This window comes from Haliaeetus leucocephalus, unplaced genomic scaffold, assembly GCF_000737465.1.
Source record: "Haliaeetus leucocephalus isolate CR32 unplaced genomic scaffold, Haliaeetus_leucocephalus-4.0 Scaffold173, whole genome shotgun sequence".
In the NCBI taxonomy this organism is placed as follows: domain Eukaryota; kingdom Metazoa; phylum Chordata; class Aves; order Accipitriformes; family Accipitridae; genus Haliaeetus; species Haliaeetus leucocephalus.
Window position 1 is genome coordinate 13,595,562 of NW_010972609.1, and position 16,778 is coordinate 13,612,339.

General features: G+C 37.2%; 1 protein-coding gene across 1 annotated transcript in view; it reads left to right on the forward strand.

Annotated features, from left to right (window-relative positions):
• OTOG (otogelin) overlaps positions 1–16,778 on the forward strand; it is a 108,226-nt gene that overhangs the window by 56,157 nt on the left and 35,291 nt on the right. Inside the window, exons 24-30 of the mRNA XM_010563840.1 lie at positions 654–800; positions 1,455–1,574; positions 2,422–2,538; positions 4,979–5,135; positions 6,180–6,206; positions 8,998–9,165; positions 11,351–11,629. Coding sequence (XP_010562142.1) covers positions 654–800; positions 1,455–1,574; positions 2,422–2,538; positions 4,979–5,135; positions 6,180–6,206; positions 8,998–9,165; positions 11,351–11,629 — 1,015 coding nt within the window. The remainder of the gene's footprint in view (positions 1–653; positions 801–1,454; positions 1,575–2,421; positions 2,539–4,978; positions 5,136–6,179; positions 6,207–8,997; positions 9,166–11,350; positions 11,630–16,778) is intronic.

The window sequence follows — 16,778 nt, forward strand, 5'->3', positions numbered from 1 at the left end:
TATTTAGTATTTTTAGTAATTTTAGTATAAATAGTAGTATTTACAGTTTATAGACTGACTATACAAAAGAAGTTGTGTCTCTTTGTGTGAGGTAGCGTATAATCAAACCAGACGTCTTAGTCCATGTTACAAATAATTTGGAATCTGATTGTTATTGGATGGAGAGAAGAAGGCTTTACGTAAATAAGACCACAATCTCTGGACGTATTTAGACAACTCCTTATTTCAAGAAGGTGCTCTATACATCTCTATACCTATCCATATTCAAAAAAAGCATGTGGCTAAGACCTTCTGAATGCAATGGTGTATAACTAAGTGAAAACCGTCACCAGGAACCTTAAGACTAATTTTTTTACCTCCTAGATGAACCACTACCATTTTAATCTTCACTCCAGTTGCTGTTACCCACCCTGTGAATTTGATATAAAATCAACTTTTAAAACAGGAAAATCATAGAAATACAACACAGTTCACAATCAAAATCCAGACTGCTTTTGTTTAAGCATTTATCCTTGTGTGGCCTTCTGTCAGTTCTTGGACTTCTGTCTGAGAACCATTTTGTTCATTTTATTTAGGTGTTTCATTTCCTCTCAAGTGAACATTTTGTGAAGATATTACTTACATTATAAGCTGCCTTATTTTATTTTGAACAGAGCTTATCTAGTTACATAGAAGAACTACAAAAAATACAGTTATGGAAAGCTGGATTTTTCACTGTTGTTCATTTTCCTGATGAGCACATCACCATTCTTTGGGATCAGAGAACAACAGTTCATGTACAGATGGGTCATCAGTGGCAGGTAAGATGGGTCATCAGTGGCAGGTAAGTGGAAGTCAACACTCTTGTGGCCATTTCTTTGAGGTATTTATATAAGTCTTATTAAGTAAGACGTTACCATTATTCAGAGAATAGACAATGTGTCAGAAATCATGTAGAAACTCATTGACAGTCAAGGAGAGAAGCATTCAACTACCTTGTCAATTAAAATATTCATTCTCATGTACTTTTTTTTTTCTAGTGACTATTTACTGTCTAACTTTTGTAACAACAGAAACAAATATATTTGAGGCAACATTCTCCTTCAGTACTTGTTCCTTATATGACTGGAGCAGATGTTATTTTGCTGAAGCATTAAAAAGCACATAGCTAGCAAACAGGTCACTTCTCTGAACAAAAGATCAGCTCCTTTCTCAAAGGCTTGGGATACTTAGTTGAAAGGGAATAATATTGATGTTGTCAAAATAAAATATTTTCCATAGCTTTATTATCACAAAGAGCTGAACTGTTTTGGCTGAAATTTCACTGAAAAGGATCAAATCCTGACAAATTTATAATTAAGCAACTGCAGACAGGAACTTAAGAAGCAAGCTTTGAAAACAGTCATGGCTGGTAGTGTTTTGTAACATGTGGAAATAAGTTTTTATTTATTTATTTATTTATTTATTTTCCCCAGGGTAAATTGAGTGGATTATGTGGGAATTTTGATTTGAAGACAGTAAATGAATTGAGGACTCCAGATAATTTTGAATTAACAAACTCACAAGAGTTTGGAAACAGCTGGACAGCTGTAGAGGTACATTGTAAAAAGAACGTGTTTGCTAGTAGATTTTTTGCTGTTACATCATATAATTTATCTAGAATGAAATCAGAAATTCATTCCTGGAAGTATCAATCAGGCAGCAAAGCAAATGGCAATATCAGTGGTTCTTACAGATACAATAATCCATTAAGAAGAATCACCTTTTTTCTACACAGCTCTATAATGTAGAGAAAAATGCTTTGCAATGTTCTGAATCTAGAAGTGTTTTTGTAGATGTTGTTTGAATAGTAGTCTTTTTTTACATAATGGAAGAATTGTGGGTTCACTTTAGACTGTCATTGGTTTAGCTGATCTTTCATAGCTGGGTGATATTTAACTGAAACCATAGCAATGAAAAGAAAAAATATTCTTTCTATATGCTGTAAAGTTAAAAATTGAACTTTTTTAATGTCATGTGTCTAGTGGTGTTCATAGAAATGTTCCTTCCTAGTAGTTAGAGTAAAAAGGTCTGATTTCTGACACTTCTAATCTATGTTGTCCAAGTGAACTTTGTTATTATGTAAGCTACACTATTCAGGTGTAAGGACTGCAGATTGGGACTGCATGGCAGCTCTGTTTAGACCTGTATGTACATATGTGTTTTTCTGCTGCTGTCAAGACAAATGAAACATGTCTTCAGATTGTGTACTTTTCCTTTTTTGCAGATTATCATCCCCTTTTAATTCCATATCTTCGTCTGGCTTTAGTTTCATAAATGATGCATTTGTTTTGTGTTTTACATCTCTTTTTAAAAAAAGCAAAGCAAAATTATGCTTTGCAAGTTCAAACACAGAGTGGTTATGAAACAAGTTTCTCACCTTGATTTTGCTTTCTGATTAAGTGTGTTGACAGCTCTGACATTCGAAATCCATGCAGTTTGAATCCCCTTAGAGAGCCATTTGCCAAGAAGGAATGTGGAATACTGTTAAGTGAAGCATTTGAAGCTTGCCATCCAGTGGTGAGTTGTGGTCAAGTATAGAAAGATGTGAAAGTGAACATATCACTGGAGAGGAACTTTACTCTTCATAGAATCATAGAATCATTTAGGTTGGAAAAGACCTTCAAGATCATCGAGTCCAACCATCAACCATGCCCACTAAACCATGTTCTGAAGTGCCGTGTCTACGCGCTTTTTTAATATCTCCAGGGATGGTGCCTCCCCCACTTCCCTGGGCAGCCTGTTCCAATGCCTGACAACCCTCTCAGTAAAGAAATATTTCCTAATATCCAATCTAAATCTCTCCTGCCGCAACTTGAGGCCATTTCCTCTCATCCTGTCACCAGCCATCTCACAGAAGAGACCAGCACCCGCCTCACTACAGCCTCCTTTCAGGTAGTTGTAGAGAGCGATAAGGTCTCCCCTCAGCCTCCTTTTCTCCAGGCTAAACAGCCCCAGTTCCCTCAGCCATTCCTTATAAGACTTGTGCTCCAGGCCCCTCACCAACTCGGTTGCCCTTCTCTGGACACACTCCAGCACTTCCATGTCTTTCCTGTAGCGAGGGGCCCAAAACTGAACACGGTACTCAAGGTGCAGCCTCACCAGTGCCAAGTACAGGGAAACAGTCACTTCCCTGCTCCTGCTGGCCACACTATTTCTGATACAGGCCAGGATGCTGTTGGCCTTCTATGGCCTCCTGGGCACACTGCTGGCTCATATTCAGCCAGCTGTCAGCCAGCACCCAAGGTCTTTTTCTGCCAGGCAGCTTTCCAGCCACTCTTCCCCAAGCCTGTAGCGCTGCATGGGGTTGCCATGACCGAAGTGCAGGACCCGGCACTTGGCTTTGTTGAAGCTCATACAATTGGCCTCGGCCCATTGATCCAGCCTGTCCAGATCCCTCTGTAGAGTCTTCCTACCCTTGAGCAGATCAACCCTCCCTCCCAACTCAGTGTCATCCTCAAACTTACTGAGGGTGCACTCGATCCCCTCATCCAGATAATTGATAAAGATATTAAACAGAACTGGCCCCAGTACTGAACCCTGGGGAACACCACTTGTGACCCGTCACCAACTGGCTTCAACTCGCATCACTTTAAATCTTCATCTTGTCATCCATAACATAATAATTTGACTACTATAGCAAAAGCAAACACGAAGAAAGTCTAACCCATATCTATTCGGATTCTAAAACATGAATGTTTAGCTGGACCTGTTACAAGGACTATCTGCACTTAGCTGACCTAGATAGTAAGCTACTTTGGCACCAATTTAGCATTCTGTAACATGGGTAGTCCTATTAGTCCCCTTTGTAATTAATGCAGACAAAATTATACCCAGTTTGTGTTATCTTTTTTTTATCCCAAGCACTATTTGCATAAGCATAACCACTTGCTTTATTTTGCTCAAATGTATTACATAGCATGTGCATTTTTCAGGCGTATTTAAATAAATTGACAGTTTCTTCCAGGCAGTATCGCGTGTGAAGAACTCATTCCTAGAAAAAAATGCATATATCTCCTCACTCAGGCAACCACCTAAGGAAATAAATGAGCCATACAACATGTTCTGACAGTCAACAGGCTCAGGTTCAATTGGAAAATGAGGGGTGACTGATTGCTAGAGCTAGGTCTTATATGGAAAATGACATATCCCAAGATGTTCAGGTATTGAGACTGTGTTCATGGCTTAAAGAGTGTCAGAGTGATTCCTAGGGAGAGAGGAGATTTCATATGAAAGACAACCAGGAATCTTGCAGGGTTGCTTTATATATTATTTTGGAAGAAAGGGGAAGCTGCTGTTAAAATTGAATTAATGTAGCATCCACTGTATAACATAGGTAGCAGCTACATTCCTCAAAAGCGTGTAAGTATTACTCAAGTGCAAATCCATGTAGAATATGTAACAATTCAATAAGCAAATCAGCATTGACAGTTTTCTTTGAAATGTTGTCACTTAAGACTTCAAAATAATTTAAGGGAAAAATCACAAATTCGCCTGTGAAAATGTCTTACAATATGAAGAGAATGAACCACTCCCACATGAAGAGTTTTCCATCTACTTTATTATTTCCTGCATTTTATGTAGATCTCACTTTCATAACACTTCTGATTTTTATTGATTTGTGATCAGTTTAGAGACAGTTTCTCTTATTTTGTAAGTTTCTTTGTAGTTTATTATGATTTAAATATTACAAGACCATACAAAACCCAAGCTCACATCAACATCTTAGTGTGCATGTTTTTAATGGGTCATTGATTTAGTTGTGCCACTGGGTACTGTGTAAGATTTTATGTGTTCTAATAAACTGTTTTTCTTGTGTCTTGGGAAACATTTAAATTAAAATCTTTGTTACTTCAAAGTCTTATATATTAGATTTTGAAAGAGTCACAGCTTTTTGTATAGAGGTGATTGTTGCCAATGTCTATATGAATATTTTGATAAGCGGTATTTATATTTCCAGATTGACGTCACCTGGTTTTACTCAAACTGCTTGACAGATACATGTGGTTGTAACCAAGGAGGTGACTGTGAGTGTTTCTGTACAAGTGTATCAGCGTATGCCCATCAGTGCTGCCAGCATGGAGTTTCTGTAGACTGGAGGTCCCCTAGAGTGTGTCGTAAGTTTACTTAACTAGTGTTGCCAGTGGTTGCCGCTGTCTGCATTCATAAGACCCAGACCTGAAAAATCAATCACATTAAATTGCCTGGGGCCATGAATTGAATCACTAAGCCACACTGGTGGGAAGATGAGTGGATGCGCCTCACTGCCCTCCATGTTCATTTTGATCTAGCTGGATTACATGGTTCTTTCCATATTTGTGGGTGGTACACTTCTATTTTTAATTCCTTGTCCTATGATGTGAAAGGAAAAGTCATGGGAAGTCTATATTAGCATATGGCATGCATCCCTCAAACCAAAGTTACAAAGTTAACAGCTCAAGTAATTTCCATCTTCAGGAAGTCTTCAGTTCTTAACAGGGTCTAGGAAATATAGCTGCCTTACTGCTGCCCCCAGAGCAAGTGTGAAATATAAAGGTCTTCTGAAGAAAAACAAGTAGTTTTTTTAAGCAGGACTTTGTCATTACCTTAGTATCCCTATTCAACTGTGCTTAGAAGTTGTAAAATATCTGAGGGCTTTTTCTATGGCACCTAGTGCAAATGCCTAACAGGAGACAGTCATTTCCCCAAAGATGTGATAAAAAAGTGCAAGATAGAAAGAATTGAAGGAAACAAGCATTTTTCTAACTTCACAGTTGCACAGAGAAAGTATGCAGCTTGTTCAAAGTCACGCAGGAAATTTGCCATAGAGCGAGAGGGTTACTCCAAATTTTTCATAGAAATGGTACATGTGCTTTGAAGTGACCATGGAAAGACAGCAGAGCTTAGTCTTAACCACTAGAGGTCACAAAGAGACAGCTGTAGGTATGTAAACTTAGTATTTCCTGCTAGAAAACAGTATTTTATTTAAGTCAGTGTAGTTTAAATTAGTATTTTATTTAAAGCAGTAATGTAAATATTTGGCAATAATTTTTTTAATAAATGTTTTGTGTATGATCTAACTTGGCCAAGTATTTGGCTTACCCCTTAATCATAAAGGCTAATGGAAACCTGTTTATCTGCAGCATACTTGCAACCGCATTTCTTTTCTTTTTATTTTTTAGCTTATGATTGTGAATATTTCAACAAAGGTAAGTCCTAAAGGAGATGATAAAATGTCAATAGAATCTTTGGTTTCTTCATATAAGTCTTAGTACTTTGTATAAAAATAATTGTGTTAATGAAAACAGTTGCGAATTATATGTTATTTAAATAGTCAAGATTCTGTTTTACTAGTTTATTTTGCTTTTTCAAAGGCTTTTCATTTCATAATCTTTTTAATTCCTGGCTTTTTCCCAAGAATACATGTTTAACTCATTTTCTTTGCATTTATGCATCGTGATTAAACAGTTAAATCATCAAGTAGTTAGTAAGACTATTCCATCCAATAGTACTAGTGGCACTACTTGCTTAAGGTATACTGCAGTTCAAAACTGATACCCAGTGTGTCTGTTAAACCAATCAGCAGCCTCCAGAGGGAGCTAGCTATTAAGACATTTCAACTTTTTGTGCCCAGATGGGGAATAACTCTCCATTTAGGTATGTTTGACCTAGCTTTAAGTTCCTGAGTGACAAGCATTGCTGCTGCATTAGAATGGCTCTCAGTGAGAGGTGCAAAACTTGTACAAGGTGCTAGAGTAAACCTTGAATCTGCACTGGGTGCTGTACTGCTGTGTTAACGCTGGCATCCATATTCAGACTATTTCAAAGTTATCTTGCGAGTGTCTGCATGGTTAGACATGGCATGCATACAAGCCCTGCAAGCCAGCCTGATGAGAGGAATGGTCAGGACTCCTGCTATTTATTCTATAACTCTTTTTATCAAGCTCATATAGAGGCCTGTCTATCCAGATGATTTGTGATATTTTGGTCTTCTGTTAGACTCCATATTGCAGCAGCTCACCCCCAGAAAGATCTCTGAGAGGGACCAAGTTTAAAATAGAAGAGACTTGTGCAACGTGCCAGGCCCAAACAATACAGCCAAGAAATGTACATGTTCTGATACGCTGACTGCTGAAAAGATTTTGAGTGGGGTCAGATTGCTAATGAAGTGGATTTTTATCTAAATCACTACTTAAGCCTTTAAATTAATTCAAATAAAGACCAGTGGAATACAAGAGGTGATTGCAGTTTTACATTTCCTTTTTGGTTTGTGTTGTTTTATAAATGAAACACAGTCTGATACTGGATAATCTTATTGCGGTTGTAACAAATTGAAAGTGCAGGGACTCTAGCATCTGTGGTAGTAGTGGAGTGAATTTGGATGATAACGTATACTTTTAAAGTGTGTTATTAGTTTTACTTTTTACCGAGTTCTCACTGACAGAAATTAGTTGAAATAGTAGAGAGTTGTGCATGTGACCAGCTTGTAATAAACATGGTTATCGTATACTTCTCACTTCTTATCTTTCTACTGTTTGCAAATCCAGCTCATCGGTATTCAACATAGGATGTTTCAGAGCTGCCAATGGGGAAGAAAATAATCTCTAAACTGAAGATTTTCTTCTCTACCTCAAGTATAGTAGTGCTCCCCAGAATACTTAGTTTTGGAGACAAGAAGGTTAAGAAACTGTCATAGACCAGAGAGAGGTTTTGACTATGCAACTGTGTCATTAATCCAGAGTGAAATAGTTGCAGTCCTACTAGAGGCAGGAGCAGAAGCTTTTTGTCTCTGGTAAGGGGAAATTCTCAGCTGGTAGCTGTGGTTTCTCAAGTTTTGGATGGGGCTGAGATATGAGACTTAAACATATAATAACATTTCCAGAATACTAGATGCTTTAATTAATTTTTAAAATGGTTTTCAACTCCCTGCACTGATGGTAACCAGGTATCACTGTATGTGATTAGATAGGCATGGGTTTGTGTCCTAACTGGCCACCTATTTATACCATTAGAATCTAAAACTCTGGTTGCAGTGCAGCCTCCTTAGGATTTCAAATCTTAATAAATTTTAAGATTAGGGAGAACCAGAATACGAGGGCAGGCTGCAAATTGCAGTCCAAACTTTTAACCTGTTGGAACAGATTTTAAGGGTCGATGGTATTAGCTGCAACTATCAGCTGAGAAGTTCTGGGACACTTTTACCTTAGATGTATGCTTGCCATGTCCTGGCTTGTGGATAAAATGATAGTGAGGTGAATTGCTCATGTGTGGTCTAAAATTCTTGGTTTTAACAGAGAAATTTGCAAAAATAATTTCAAATAACATTTTAAAATAAAACTTTAAAATACTTTCCTACAGTGAAGTTGAAACTAAGTGAGGAGGTGTGACATTTAAGATTTGCGAATGGTAACTTCACATGCTTTTGCCTTTTTTTACTTAAAGATAAAATATGACCATTCCTTTGCTTATGATGCTGATTTCTTCCTGTCTCACTTCCCAGTGGTTACGTTTGTATCTACACTGTTCAAGGAGTTCTTCGATACTTGATGACAACAAACTTTTGTTCCCTGTAAAATGCCTCATACTTTGGACACTAATAAAAGAGGTTTTGACAAATAGTAGGAAGTGTATAATCAGTTCAACCATACAAATAAACAATTAGAGGCTCCCAGGGTGGTCCGTAGAGCACTGTTTACTTCTAAATCAAATAACTGAGCAGTCAGCTGACTTCAATAAAGTGACTACGAAACTGAAGTGAATGAGAGGGAGGAAAAGGAGAAGCTAATCTTGAAGCTTGAAATTTGAAAATAGATATTTTGGACAGTTTTCAGAACATGTATTTTCTAAAAGAGTTTGGCTTTGTTTTGGTTGTCATTACAGTTTAGTGCATGACACATAGTGCTGTTTTCAGAGTGGAGAGATGTGTTTTTCTTTATGTGCTGTATTGTAATATTCAGAGCTCTTGATGTGAAAGGTAATTCTGACTTTTTTTCTCAACAGTTCTGGGAAAGGGCCCATACAAACTGGTTAGCTATTTGGATGGAGAATTTGTAATGGCAGTGAAACTGGTGGATGGTGTTGTTTTCCCAGTGAGAGAAGAAGATATTGTTCCTGGACATGCAGTGAGCTTTATGCTGACTTCAGGACTTTATAAACCCAAAGCACATGGTAAAGTCACTGTATCCTAGAGGCTTAAATAAGGCAGAGCAAATTCTGCCCTTGAATACGAGCCAACCTTTAAGAATAGACCTGGGTCAAAATTTTTTTTTTTTATCTGCCAGCTGATTGTGCACCTTAATGTTGTCTGCCAAAACTTTCATTTGGTTGGTTGTAATTAGATGATTGTAGCTTTTTAAACAAATACTTATAGTTGAAAAACAAAAGCACCCCCCCCGCCCTAACCTTCAGATGCACCAAACCAGTGTTGTAGTCCAGTGCTCCAGATATGTGTAGCTCCCTCCACCAGTTCTCTGGCAGAACTGGGGCACAGGAAAGAATGGTAGAGAAATGATACAATAAAAGTACTCCCTAATTCACTTGCTTTGCCACCATCACTCATTGTCTGCCCATTGGCACTAACCTGAGCTGTGTAAGGGTGTATACTGCAAATTTGTCTCCTTCAGGTCCCAACGTAAGTTTCTACTGAAGGAATGTGTTGCTTATTCAGCAGAGGAAAAAGGTTTTGCACACCTTCAGACAGGTGGAGAAAGCTTACAAGAATATATTCAGCACTTTGTGACATTGATTAAATGCTAGAGTTGTCTGCATACGTGATTTTAATGCCCACAGAGCATTTAATGCCCACTTGAGTAAAACTGCAGTACAGTTTTACTGCCCAGAGTCCCCTGATTAGCTCTTTGGACAGCCTGAAGGTGGTTGTCTTTGTGTAATCAAAGAAGAGATATGGGTCAGTTGAAAAAATGACAAGCATTTGATTAGTAATACTGCTGTCTGTAGAACTGACACAAGAACTCATGTAACAGAATATCCAGGGCCAGATTTCTTTTATTAGTCATACTTTTGAGACACTTGTACATTGCGTTCAGTTTAGGTTTGGAAAGGGAAGGTCAGTCCTACTGTTCTATTCCCATATAAAAATCTCTTGCTCAGAATTTAACCCGGCAAATGGAATTTGTGCCTTATAGTCCAATTTGAATGAATGGCATTTCATCATTCGGCCGTGGAGGAGTTTATACAGGAGGAGTTTATACAATCGTTATGATATTTTTAATATCCATGTTTTCATTATATATCTGTGTTCTTGGTTCTTTGGTACCTCAGAGAAATGGATGTGTTTCATCAGTTTCAGACAAATCATGGACAATGGAAAGTTTTGGGCATTGATGTACTGATTGGCTATGTGGCAGGTATTATGAATCACACTCATTTTTGTGCAGTAACAACATGTCCATTGTTACTTATCAAATAGGTACTTGCCACAGACAATTAATAAAAGGATATTCGCAAGTGCCACTATGTTTTTCAGATTAATTGAAGTTTTTATGCTCAGGAAACAAGTTGGTTTTCCAGAAGTGTTATACCAGAATGTGATAGCATATCTGTTTAATAGACATCATTTGTTTTCTATGCATTCTTTTTTTCAAGAAATACTACTCAGGCCTGGAGGGTTAATTGATTTTACAGTAGTTTAATGGCTATTTTTAAGAGAATAGCAGAGTTTACAGCAAAATATAATGAAGTAATTCTGAGAGCAACAGATGCCTGTAAGAGGCTCAAGATCTGCCACACTGCAAGTGGTTGTACAGAGGCTTGCTTGAAATAAGCAGTACTGTTTTCAGGGTAAGGTATCATGTGGGTACATTTGCCAGAAAACAAACTTTGCTGTTAACATTCTTAGGGGAAGGGCTAGAGAGCTGACTGCTTAGAAGTTAAGACATAAAGCTGTAAGCTGAATGCAAAATACGTTTTTGTAATTTATTTTTAATGAAAGGCTGAGCTCTTAAGCTATGAATTCCTGATGGCAAATGTTACTTGTAAAGCTAGTTGAAGAAGTTTACATTTTTATTAAATAAATGGCTTAGTGAAGGCTGTAAACTCAAGTTCTGCTTGACTGCAGGGCTATATTCCTTTATCCTGGTGTGGGCAAGTGTCTTAATCTGCTCGTATCTGTAGGGTATTTGGAAAACTAAATATCTATCAGAATCTAGCACTCTGAAATCCATATATAGTATATTTTGTTACCAGATTCAGGCTATTTTCACTGATAAGGCCAAAGTCAGCCTTCATTGCTCATGCTACTAATATCAGAACATCAGAATGAGTTTAATTTATTATGCATATAAATGCATATGCATACATCAGCAAGTAAATGAGTTCTGTGTGTTTTTTTCAGATTCCAACTTGGTTTCATTTGAAACAGCTGAGAGACCAAACTATTTTCTTCACTTGGCCTCCAATAATACTCTTGTTCTTTCTAAATGGGAAAAAAGAGAAGCATTTCACAACAGATCCACATTTGTCGTTCACAAGAATACATGGGTTTCAGGATACAGTTCCTTTGAGTCATTTGCAAAACCAGGATACTTCATTCACATTTCAGCCTCTTCAGTTGAGCTTTTGAAGTACCATCATTCAGAGGAGTTCAGACTGTCGACCCTTTTTAAACTTGTAGGTAGGTAATTAAAGTTGCATTTTATGAAAAGCAGTTTGCTCCCTGTGAAAATATAGGCTAAATGGTATTGATATTTTCAGAAGTGATGATATTACTTACTTCTCCCCTGCATCACTGGGAGCTGTGGGTAGTCTGTGGCATGCAGGCTCAAAATCTTCCCTGAGCTTTGTATTGAGCATGAGATTCTGTTTTCTTGTCAAAGGCCACTAAATAGCATAACACACAACTTTGCTATATTTGCCAACTGGTTTTGGAAATACATAGCCCAGTGTGTAGTTTCTGGGCAATACTTGCTTTGTAGGTGGTGAAGAAATTTTTAAGTAGAAAAATCATACTGATGAATAATGGATTCATGAAGGGAATAGAAAAGGACTGAGTGCATCTCTAAAAGCAAAGGTCTGTGGATGACATTTTCCCCTCCTTTCCATCTGATTGCTCCCAAGAGAGAGTTTTCTGTACAGTGCATTCTCATTGTGAGCTTTTTTGCCTCCTCAGAGGTCATGCCATCCAGTGCAAAGGACCTTCCCTCTAGATTACACCTCTCAAACTTCAAGTTTCCCCTGAAAAACACCTTGACATTTATCCATGTGCTCACTCACAGAGGCTCTGCTTTTTGGGATGTTATCCCCTAGTGTTTCAGGCATCATCTAGCTGGAGATATATGCCTCTTCTTGGGGATCTAGATGTCTGTTTCTGTAATGTTTCTTGGACAGCTACAGCTCTTGCATACACAATGTAGACTGCTGTGAGAGTGTTTCTAACTACTCGAGAGATTCCCATTCCTCTAATAGTAGTCACATTCCACTGAGACATAAGGATCAGAAATGTAGGAGATATTCTTAGGACCCTTCATAGGAGCTGGATCCAGAAGTTGCTCCGACAAGAACTGATGACAAAACACACACTGAAAAAATCACTAATCAGTCAAGCTCACTCTTTTTTGGATTAGTAAGGAAAAGAAATAATAAGAATAGCTGTTCTCACATATTCTTAAACACTCGGGAACCATGCCCTGAAATGAAGATGGCCTTACGGGTCAAGAAAAAGGTGCAGGAGTTATATTAGCCTATGAAGTAAAGCAAAGCAGATTATTCATGAAACCATCATTTGCTTTAGGGTCTGCTTGTCTGGATGCATCAGATAGATCAAAAGCATTCATATGACTTTATTTATGAACTTCAGTGACAACTACTACTTGCTGAAACCACTGGCTGTTGTGTGGTATATAAAATTCCAAAATCACTACAAGTGTTTATTTTTATGTTCTAAAGCTTTTTTGTTGTGCTGTAATTTTAACTGCATTAGTAATTTGTTTATTGGGGTAGCAGAAGTATTTTAATAGGTATTCTTGGCAATACCATTTTTTAAAATCAGTTCTTTATTCTCTGAAACCAAGATTTGTTATACAAGGAAAGAAAGAAAATGAAATATTGTAACAAATGAAGCATGGCCTGGGCATGTTTTATGGTGACCATATTGAATCTCAGCACAGACAAATCTGAAGCAGGCACTGACTTCTGTGACAGAAGAGGCCAACTGTATGCCTCGTGGAGCTTCTTGTTATCAAAACATTGAATTAAAGTGTTAATGGTGGCATTGTGAATCTGCTGATGTTTTGCAGTGCATTATGCTGACAGCCTAATGCAGCTGTTGACTGGCACACTCCAACTTCAGAAAAAATGACAGATTTTGTCATTGCCAAGTGCCTGTTGCCTCTTGACAAATGCTTGTAATCACAGAGCTGTTGAGGTTTTTGAACAGCAGAATTACAGAGCTAATGCTATTACCAGGATGTTCATACAGCGTTTCAAGCAAGGAACTTTTTTTGGACATAACAAAAAAATCTCCTTAGTCTTTTATCTCTGAGGGAGGAATGAAGAAGGTTAAAACATGTTCCAATTCTCAGTGGTCATCCATTAACACAGAGGGGTCTGTCTTTTCAAGTGTGAAGTCTTTACCCTCCAGTCATTATACCAAAAAATCCTATCTATGCCAATGGAAAACTAAACCAATTTACCTCAGCAAGTGGGATCAGATCAAATGATCAAGAGGCATTTCATTAATCACCACATCCGAGGGCTTGGGTTTCAGAGTTTTATAAGCAGAGAAACAGGGGGCTCGAATCTTTCTCCAGTGTACTTTCACAAGGGCCAGCCTGCTGATGTAGGGTAATTACATGGTCTAAAAATACAGCAGCATTTGTTTAAGTTAATGGAAAAGTTACACCAGCTCCAGAGTGCACAGGCAAAAGTGTATTGAGTTTCCTGCTGACTATTGTAAATGCTTTGCATATTAGATCAGAAACTCTTGAACCGGGAACAGATATTCCTGCGGAATTGGAGGATAAATATCGGGAGCAGAATAATAGACCCAGTAAATCCTCTTGGCCAGAAAGTTCCTCATGAGACTTCTTCATGCTTTGTGACGCACATTCAAAAGGAGGAATTTTAAATGACCCGATCACTACAGCAATAGATACATGTTTGTCTAGAGTCATCTGACTTGTCACTTTTTCCAGTTTCATAGCAATAAATATTGTCACATTGAAATACTTTGACTATAAATTGCTCAGATACGATAGGCTAACACAGTGAAGTATTTTCCATGAGAAGTCACTTCAGCTTTTAAATTGGGTTATCTTCATTATACTTAGATTTGTCTGCTGTCCTGTTCCCACAAATATTTGAGGTTTTGAGTTGATATCTGAATTTGACTATCTAGACTATACTTACAAGAAAATACGTTTTGCATTTTATGCAGGAATTTTTACCGGCATTGGATTGGTATGTATTCAGTCAAAAGAAAGAATACACTTAGTCTTACCAGATGGAGAAGCACAGAAGTGTCATGTAAGAGTGATCAATTCATATTTAAAATTGTTGGGAAATTAGTGGATGTAGGGAATTGATGATCTTTTTATGGATATAGCTGTAGTTTTCTTACCCTTTTTTAAAATAACGTGCGCAAGCTAGTTACCTTTTACCTTTCATAGAATTATCATAATCTGCTTTACTTTTTTAAGATTACTGTGAGTTAATTTTATATATATTATAAAAATGTGACTTGCCCTGTATATGTTCTGCAGCACAGTTCTTAATAAGGTCAGTTGTGTGCTTTAACAGCTAACGTGCTGTAAATATAAGGACTGTCTTAGAGAGAATTTTCAGCTAAAATTTGTCTCAAGATGCACTAAGTATATGCTCACTGCACAGAGGTGTCTATCGATGTTTAAGTTTGATACAGGGCATTTTTGTTTGCTTTTAATGTTTGTATGTTAATTAACTGAAACACATTCAGAAACATAGTACAAACTGAAAATGAAATTAATTTTAATGAAAAACATGTTTTTACAACAGCATCTTGCATCTTAAGTGATATCATTGACTATTTTAACTTCAACTTACTCTTATCCATTTCCATCAGTAGAACTAATTTTCTAGAATGTCCTATTTTACTTCTAATGAGTTGCTTTTAAGTTTAATTTGAGCTCACGTGCTTTGTCAGTCCAGAAGATCATGACGTAGGGCCTGGGACTGGATAATGCTGAGCAACTGCTGTTGTACCTGCAAATCCTGGGTATGCCACTGAACACATCTGCTCAGTATCTCTTGGAATCAGACTGAGGTTACTCTAGAATTATAATGTATTTCCTATTTATATCACAAACTCAAACATTTGACTTCCCAATTTTGACTGAAAAAATAGGAGATTAAATAGTTACATTAAAAAGATTATATTCCTCTAACATGGTAATCTTAAACTAAGACAGGTAGATAGTTATACTTTGCTTTCAGTGATTTTTTGGCTGGGCACAAAGTTCAATTTTTCCAGTGACATTTGCTTACATTTCTCATTGCAGAAACTTAGAAGTCATGGACAGAGTTTGTTAGTAGTTAATGTGTGTTAAGTGGGTAGATAGGATTTCATGTTTCTAAACTTGTAACTGAGGAGATAGGCAATCTACGTTACTAAGCAGCGTTTTGCTGCCATTATAAATAGAACTAATTTTAAAGCAAATTTTGTTCCTACTAGATTTTTTTAAATCTTTGGGAAAAGTGGCAAAACAGAAAAAAGTATCAGGTGAGAATTAAAATCCAAATACTTATTTTTTTATTATTATTTTTAAACCTTTATTTTAAACACAACCTTTCATTAACATTAGAACATTTCAAATTTTAGGTTTTTTTTTTTTTAAATAAATAGCCATTTTTTGAGCATAGCATGAAATTATTCATAATATGCGGATTCTGACAATGGCAGATTTTGTCCCTGTGAGGTAAAAGTCAGCATAGGAAAAAAAGGCAGGATGGACTTGTGAACAGTAGGAATTGTCAACACACAAAAAGGTGACCAGGGTACTAAGAAAGGTTGTTTTGACTCAACAGAATACCACAGTCTGTCAGTGATAAAAATTAAAATTCTTCATTAAATGGTTGCAACTGTTCTCATTATCACAGAATTATTTTTGAAAACTGCGAAGAACAAAAATCATAAAATACAGGGAACAAAATACTTCTCTGATGTCCAAGCAAGTGAGAAAACAATGGAGCTGGGGAATATCTTTTAATATATTGTCTTTGGCAACATGTATACCTGCATTCATACAAAAGCTTTTCTGCAGTACTGTAACGTCAATATGCTCAGCCCCTGTTAGGTAAAAGAACTGTGGGCTCAGTTGGCATGTCAACTGGAGTGACTGTCATCCAGGGCATAATTTACCATTTTGTGAAGGATTTGCTGTGTCACTGAACAGAAGACAAATGCTGGTAGACTTCACCAGGAGACACATGGTTATTTTCAAATGCCATGACAAATCCTTTTGAGGAACACATGCCTGATATAAGAAGCTTGACTCATTGTCTGTAAACTGTGTATCATTCTTTTGTTGTGAGTGAACTGTACTGTTGCACAGAGTACAGTAAGCTCATATTACTAGTTGCTGGAGGGAGAATTTAAGTATTAAAGAAATGGGAAGCATGTGGTGGAGGTGGCTGATTAGCATCCTGGCTAGCATAAAGCATTCGTGCCATGACACTGGTGAAATCCACAGTTTCTGAGCTGTGGTAGTTTCTGTCATGGGAGTAGCTGTATTGTAGTAACAATAAAGCTGAGGTTGGTCTGGCATGGAAGTTAATGTCTAAAATCAATA